This window comes from Eriocheir sinensis, chromosome 63, assembly GCF_024679095.1.
Source record: "Eriocheir sinensis breed Jianghai 21 chromosome 63, ASM2467909v1, whole genome shotgun sequence".
In the NCBI taxonomy this organism is placed as follows: Eukaryota; Metazoa; Arthropoda; class Malacostraca; order Decapoda; family Varunidae; genus Eriocheir; species Eriocheir sinensis.
The window spans coordinates 2,399,561-2,407,803 of record NC_066571.1 but is presented as its reverse complement, the minus strand read 5'-3'; the positions used below and the strand labels follow the sequence as shown (position 1 = coordinate 2,407,803).

The following is an 8,243-nucleotide window of genomic DNA, read 5'->3' as shown; positions in this document are numbered from 1 at the left end:
CTCCTCTGGTAGGCTCAGTAACTACCTGCTTAAGGAAATTATCTTGTATAACTTCAAGAAAGTCCTCGGCTTCCAGGTCACCCACTAGATCTTCCCAGTCTATATTCCTATAATTAAAGTCCCCCATTACGCAGACATTTCTACTCATACTCGCCCTGCCAATCTCCTGTAGTAATATACTCGTGTCCTGCCTGTTAAGGTTGGGTGGCCTGTATATAACTCCTAGAGTTTGTTTTTCTTTCCCTTTGTAAACGTCCACCCAAACTGATTCTGAATCCATGTTAGTTTTGACTGAGTTGTTAACTAAACATTTAAGTGAGTCTTTAACATATAGCGCAACTCCACCTCCCTTTCTGCCCCTTCTGTCTTTGTGAAACATCTGATAACCCGTTATTTCAAATTCTGACCTAAAATTTCTATTTGCAAAGTCTATCCATGTCTCAGTGATCGCTATTATGTCAAAATTTTCTGAACAAGCTTCACCCCTTAGTAAGTCTATCTTGTTTCTGAGGCTCCTGCTGTTAGTATAGAAGATTCTTAGCCCGTCCTCTGTTACTCCTCCAGAATTACTTCTAAGCTGCCTGGTTATATTATGAGCTAGATGTCCCCTCCCATTACTCCTCCCATTGCTCCCATTACCCTCCCCCTCGCCTATACTAAAAATCCCTCAGGGTACCAAGTGCTCGCTCAAGGAGTCTGAGAGAGCCTCAACACCCTTGAACGTCAAGTGTATCCCGTCACGGGCGTAGAGGGCGTCGTTGCCAAAGAAGAGGTCCCAATTGTCGACGAACAGCCACCCATTGCGCTCGCAGTGCTCAGCAAGTCTGCTGTTCACTGCTATCGCCCTGGACAGCCATCCATCGCCAACGCCCTCCTTGGCAGGACGCCACACACTACTGGTGACCCACCAGCGTCACGTATCCTGCCTAACAATTCTCTAAAACGCCTGAGAAGGTCCTCGCTTGGCACACGAGAAACGTCGTTTCCGCCACAGCTGAGAAAGACAATGGGGTTCGATCCCTCGCTTGCCTTACACGCCTCAATCCTGTCTGATATATGGCCCACCCCTGCCCCTGGGAAACACACTCGTCGTGTTCTTATCCTGTTAGCAAAAATACCTGTAAAAATAACCAACCTGACTATCACCAACCCCACGCACCCGAGGGTGGGACGGGAGGCCTGGAGGGGTGGGTGACGGGGGGAGGGGAGAGCGGGAACTGAGGGGAGGGACCTGCTGTGAAGAACGAGGAGAAATTGTGGAAGAGGTGGAAGGTGGAAAGGGGAGGAGGAGGAGGAAGAGGAAGAAGGAGAAAGGGAGGGTGAGGTGGTGGAGGGAGAATGGACGAGGAGAGGGAGGAGGAAGAGGGGAAAGGGTAATGGACAGGGGTTGGAGGGAGGGACGAGCGAAGAGGCGGAGGACAAGGCGGAGGAAGAGGGCGAGGAGGAGGAGGAGGGGAGAGGGCGGGAAGAGGGGAGAGGGGGGACGGAAGAGGAAGGCGAGGACTTTGAGGCGGAGGAGGGGGAGGGGGAGGAGGAGGAAGGATGCGTAGGTGAAAGGGAGAGTGAGGTGGGGGAGTGAGGGACTGACGAGGAGAGGGAGGAGGAAGAGGGGAAGGGAAGGTGAAGGACAGGTGGGAGGGAGGGACGAGCGAAGAGGCGGAGGACAAGGAGGAGGAAGAGGGAGAGGAGGAGGAGGAGGAGGGTGGGCGGGGAGAGGGGAGAGGGGGGACGGAGGAGGAAGGCGAGGAGGAGGAGGAGGAGGAGGAAGAGGGGAGATCGGAGATGGTCGAGGAGGAGGAGGAGGAGGATGGGAGGGGCTGCTGTGTGGTTGAAGACAATACTAGAGGGGAGGAGGACGAGGAAGAAGAGGAAGAGGAGGGGGAGGAGGACGAGGAAGAAGAGGAAGGGGAGGAGGAGGAGGCGGGGCTTGTTGCTGCTGCACTAACCAGTAAGTGTACCTGGGCGGCGAGAGTCGTAACCCTATTCTCTAACTCTATGATCCTCTGATCATCCTTCTGAGTCTTAACGCAGAACCTACAAACGTCCTTGGAAAGAAAGTACTGCTTGGCCATGCGAAGGCCACACCCAGAACAACGCTTGAGGGACGTCATGGTGAAGATATGGGCGAGGCAAGACGGAAACAATTAGGCGCGTTAAGACGATAACAAAGTACGCAGCTGCGGTGAGGTCGTCAGGTCAAAAATGTGTATCTAGGAAAACAAACCAACAGCTGCTGTGAGGTCGTCAGGTCAAAAATGTGTATCTAGGAAAACAAACCAACAGCTGCGGTGAGGTCGTCAGGTCAAAAATGTGTATCTAGGAAAACAAACCACAGCTGCTGTGAGGTCGCAGTCAGGTCAATTCCCCGGGGAAAAGGGTGTGTCTCGGGTAAAAAAGGCGCGGTTATTTCTACCCACCAAGACAAAACATAGGCCAATATTAATATACTGAGAAATCACTTATGTAAAGAAGATAATAACTGTGTTCACTAGGTTTGCGCGGAAAGTGGATTATCTAGTGTTTTGTGTGGACTTAGAAATTAACGTAGCTTGGCGCGCCTGATTCACGTAGTCCTATTATCACAGCACAGTAAAGTATCCTAATAATAGAAGGAGAAGAAAACACAAAAGCAATATAAAAAACACAAAAGCAATATAAAACCGTGTAGCACTGGGTTGGCGTGAAAGAATGTTGAATTTAGTGTAGATGTGGGAAGCTTAATACACTTGTCCTAGGAGTAACTGTGGATCACTATCTAACTAAGTAAATACTAAATCAGAACACTTAGCGGTCTGTAGTAGAAGGCAGGGTAATCCTCCTGGTTTTGTAGTCCTTCAGTACAGCAGCAGTTACACAGAAGCACAGAACGCCTCACACCGCGAAAGCAGAGGAAAACAGAGGAAAGAGCGAGTTGGCACCACACAGCAGCGGGGCAAAGTCACGTGTGAACCCAAGGAAGGTCGCGCGCTGACTGAGTAATAGTAGTAGTTGTAGTTGTAGTAGTAGTAGAAGTAGTGGTAGTAGTAATCGTACTAGCGGTAGTGGCAGTACTAGCAGTAGCAGCAGCAGAGTAGCAGCAGGAAGAAGAGGAGGAGGAGGAGGAGGAGGTATAATAATGATGCAGGCAACGGCAATGGGTCTTGCAGCATGCTCGATCTGCCACCTGGTGGCCGTCGTGGAACCTATGTCAGCTGCAAACCTGCGTACCTTTAGAGTTCAGCGAGGCTTAAGTGACATTTTTCTGTACCAAATTAGCAACATATCAAGTTGTAATGGTCAATATATTGTTTACACCAAAACTATCTGAATGCTGTATATTATTCATGACGATATAATGAAAATTGTTGGCAAATTAAAACGCATTCAACGATAATATTCTACAACACTCCATCCAGTGATTCATAGGAATGCATCAATGGGGACTTATGGGTAAATATTCCCTTCATGCAAGAAAAGAGAAGGCATACAAGTCACACAATGATGTCATGCTTTCAAATTCTTACAAGTAGTGGTGGAAGGCGTTGAAAATTTTGCCATTCAACATCTCGTCCAGCTGATACGCCCCTGCCTCATATGGCTGCACCTGCAAGCAGGCAAGTTACATGAGAAAGGATTCAGGACTGCGCATGCGCGAGGAAGCCACGTCTCGTAATTGGTTGAGCGTTGCCCCGACTTTCATCTTCCTCTGGCGAATATAAATAAATTATTTTGCAAATTTCACTAACCTAACCTTACCAAAAGTAATCTACCTAACAGGGACCTTCGCTCCCCCGACCCTCCTAACGGGGTTGTTTCGCCCCCTTCGACCCCCTATCTAAACTAGCCTAGCCTAACTTAACGTAACCTACGTAACGGGGGGCATCACCCCCTCGGCTCCCCTAACTAATATACTAACCCAGCCTAACTTAACGTTAACCTTTTATCTGTTTCACCAAGATATTACAGGCGGCGACGCCTCCTCTTTTTCTCTCTTGGTTTTGATTAACTCTACAGCAGCTAATCACCGCGCAGAACCCGTCAGTTTGCTTCCGCCTTGGCGGCTGGCGTCACGACTCTTTGCTATGTTCTTAGTTTTCTAATACTATCTGGAATACTACAAGGCCTACCTGTGATTTCTTAGTAGCATTGCCATCCTTGAGTCATTAGCTATAACATTCATTCTGTAATACAAGACGACTAATTAGTTTTTGTCGTAGTTATCATGTGATGAATGAAGATATTTTTAATACGATAAAAGCAAGTTTATACTTCTATCTATATTTAAGTTAACAGTGTACTTATGGCTCATCATAATCTTTTGACAGTTTAGGTACTGTAGATGTTCAATCTTGAAATTGCGTTAAGTTGATATTTCATGGTGATTTTGAGGTGTTAACATATTTTTGTTTTTATGCGTCACATAGCACTGCGAGGCAGTGTGAGCGCAGAGCAAGCTTCCTGGGCCAAGCAGACTAAACTTTTCCGGCGCGGTGATTGGCTGCCACTTGGACAGTCAAAATTGAAGAGCATGAGGTGGCGTGGCCGCCTGTAAAATCTTGGTGAAACAGACTATGCCTACCTTGAGGAAGGCGCCAGCGGAAGGGGAGGGGCGGGGCAACGCTCCACCAATCACGAGACGTGGCCTCCTCGCTCATGCTCAGTCCTGAATTTTTTCGCATGCAACTCGTGTGCCGCTTCCGCCTCACAACTGATGCATCACAGGCGGGGAAGCCATCTCTAGTCTAAACTACCCTCCTACGGATTTTATCCCTTTCTGTACTTTTATCTCCAGTTTCCTTTCCGGACGATCTATGCTGTTGTTAACGGGCACTGTTCTTCTCCTAAACTTATCAACAGTGGTGTCCCACAAGGCTCTGTCCTATCTTCCACTCTCTTTCTGCTGCTCATCAATGATCTTTCCACAACAGACTGTCCTCTCCACTCGTACGCCGATGACTCTACTCTGCCTTATTCAATTTCTTTCAACAGAAGACCCTTCCAACATGAATTACAAGACTCTAGACTGGGGGGTGCAGAATACTTATCTTCAGACCTTGCTATGATTTCTGACTGGGGTAGGAACAACTTGGTGTCCTTCAGCGCCTCAAAAACTCAATTTCTCCACCTATCAACTCGACACTATTCTCCAAACACCTATCCCCTATTCTTCGACAACACTCATCTGTCACCTTCTGCATTAAGCATGCTCGGTCTACTCTTAACTAAAAATCTTAACTGGAAACTTAACCTCTCCTTTCTTACTATATCAGCTTCCTCGAGGTTGGGCGTTCTGTATCGTGTAAGCCAATTCTCTTCCTCTTCCCAAATGTTGTACATACACAGGGGTCTCGTCCGCCCTCGTATGGAGTATGCATATCATGTGTGGGAGGAATCCACACACACAGCTCTCTTGGACAAAGCATAGTTCAAGGCTCTTCGTCTCATCAACTCCCCTCCTCTTATTGACAGTCTCTTACCTGTTAAATTCCGCCGCAATGTTACGTTTTTTTTTTCTATCTTTTACCGATATTTTCATGCTGACTGCTCTTCTGAACTTGCTAATTGGATTCCCCCCACCCTTCCCACGGCCCCGCTGCACTCGACTTTCTACTCTTGCTCATCCCTGTACTGTTCAAATCCCTTATGCAACGGTTAACCAGCATCTTCATTTTTTTCATCCCTTTTACTGGTAAACTCTGGAACAGCTTCTTTCGTCAGTATTTCCTCCTGCCTACGACTTGACCTCCTTTAAGAGAAAAGGAGCAATACACCTCTCCATCCGAAATTGATCTATCTTTTGGCAACTCCTCTATTTATTTTTATATGAGCAGTGATTAGCGGACTTATTAAATTCTTTTTCTGCCTTAGACATTTTTTTTACAGGAAAGGAAGCAGCTCAAGGGCAACAAAAAACACACTGTTGAGAAAAAGACAGCTCATTACTGCTCATTCAAGAGATAAAAGTAAAAAATGGCCAAAAGAGAGGTCAATTTTGGATGGAGAGGTGTCTTGATACTCTACTCTTGAGAGAAGTCGAGTTATAGGCAAGAGGAAATACAGACGAAGGAGGGGTGTTTCAGAGTTTACCATGCAGTGAATGAAAGAATGGAAATGCTGGTTAACCCTTGTGTAAAGGATTTGGACAGTATAGGGGTGAGCATGAGTCGAGTGTCGAGTGCAGCGGGGCCGCGGGAGGGGGGAGGCACGCAGTTACAAGTTCAAAAGAGCAGTCGGCATGAAAATATCAATAGAAGATAGAAAAAGATGCAACATCGCGGCGGCATATGAGTTAGAAAACTGTTATAATAGTAACAGGAGGAGAGTTGATGAGACGAAGAGCCTTTGACTCCACTCTGTATAGTTGGGCTGTATTTGTGGAGCCCCCCCACACATGAGATGCATATTCCATACGAGGAAGGACAAGGCCCTTATATATGGACAGCATCGGTGCGGGGGAGAAGAACTGCCGGAAACGATTCAGAATGCCCATCCTCGAGGAAGATGATTTAGTTGCAGAAGAGATGAAAATTCATGTTAAGATTTTGAGTTAAGGATAGACCGAGAATGTTTAGTGAACGAGTAGAAGAAGGTGACAGCTGAGTGTTGTCGAAGAATAGGGGATAGGTGTTTGGAAGATTGCGTCGAGCTGATAGATGGAGAAATTGAGTTTTTGAGGCATTCAAGGAGCTGTGATGGAAACGAAAAACAGGACAAAATGGTGGGAACTTGGGGAGACAGTCAGCGAGGCCGTGACTCAGCAGTGAACACAACATTCAATTAGGCTTAAAGCGTCTCTACAGGGCCCAAACCGCATGGCGACGGGCGAGCGCCGAGCGTCACTAAGATCCAAACGGTACTACCGGTACTAGCGGCAATGCTTAGTGCCGAGTGATCATGAGTCTTCCCGTCACCAGGTACCGGTACCGGGTGCCGGCTGAATAGATTCTTCTCGGCACCAGGTACCGGTACCGGGTGCCGGCTGAATCGATTCTTCTCGGCACCAGGTACCGGTACCGGGTGCCGAGAAGACTCATGATCACTCGGCACTGAGCATTGCCGCTAGTACCGGTACCGTTTGGATCTTAGTGACGCTCGGCGCAATATTAGTTATAATGGTTTAACAGCACCTTTAGCATTATTAAGCTAGTTGCCGATTTCTTTCCCTCTTTTAGGTGCTGCCTATTGGTAGTCTTTCTTGAAGGGTCTCTTGCGTGACCCCAGCCCGTTAGTGGGACAAGCGAATTTCATTTATAGTGGCTGCCGTGATGTATGACTCTTGTTTGGCCCATGTTAACCCCCCCGGTGCTCCTCTTGAACAAAGCCGCCGTAGTTAAGGTCGATTAAAGACCGGCAGCATGTGGGTAATCTTACGCAACTCGGCGATGGTTGAAAATTGTCAGTGTGCATCAATGAGACTCAAACCTAGGTCTTCGGGCTCACCACGCCCGCACCCTGACCACTCGGCCACCGCCTCCCCGAGAAACTGAAGGATGAAATAATGCATCGTCCCATTTCAGGTTCTTCAAGGTTCTCGGACCCCTGTTCCATTTTGTGATATATGACGTCAACAGAAAGGTAACCCGTACAATAACAAAGTCGCTTTCAGTATGTTCATTGTTATATTTATCTTTATATAATGTTCTTATATATATATATATATATATATATATATATATATATATATATATATATATATATATATATATATATATATATATATATATATATATAGATATAGATAGATAGATAGATAGATAGATAGATAGATAGATAGATAGATAGATAGATATAGATATAGATAGATAGATAGATAGATAGATATAGATAGATAGATAGATAGATACTTTTGCTCATAATAGACTTTCGAATTATATAGAAAAAATGGTGAAATATATATGTGTGGGCAGTTATCGCAACTGAAGGAGAAGTTGGCGGGGGAGACTCGCCAACACTACGTTGACGTGAGGACCATGCTGGACTACGAGGTGAAGATGGGCGTGGCGGGATGTACTTCACCTCCCTCCGGTGCTGTGTCCTTCCTCCATCTCCACCGGGGATTTGGTGAGTAGAGGTGTGCTGGGACACGGTGTGGTGGGGTATGTGCTTTGTGGATGGGTGTGGAGGGCTTTATGAATTGGTGTGGTATAGAAACATGGAAACATGGAAATGCAGGCAACATAAAGCCTTATAAAGGCTTATTACGAGATTGCCCGCTTTGGTGATTTAATCTGCTCGACAGCCACTTGGGGCCTGGGGAGCAGATG

General features: G+C 46.8%; 1 protein-coding gene across 1 annotated transcript in view; it reads left to right on the top strand.

Moving 5' to 3' along the window:
- Positions 1–7,496: 7,496 nt before the first annotated feature.
- Positions 7,497–8,243, top strand: part of LOC126986846 (uncharacterized) — a gene marked incomplete at its 5' end in the record, with an annotated part of 2,964 nt that continues 2,217 nt past the window's right edge. Inside the window, 2 exon segments of the mRNA XM_050843289.1 lie at positions 7,497–7,554; positions 7,887–8,040. Of these exon segments, the coding sequence (XP_050699246.1) occupies positions 7,497–7,554; positions 7,887–8,040 (212 nt within the window).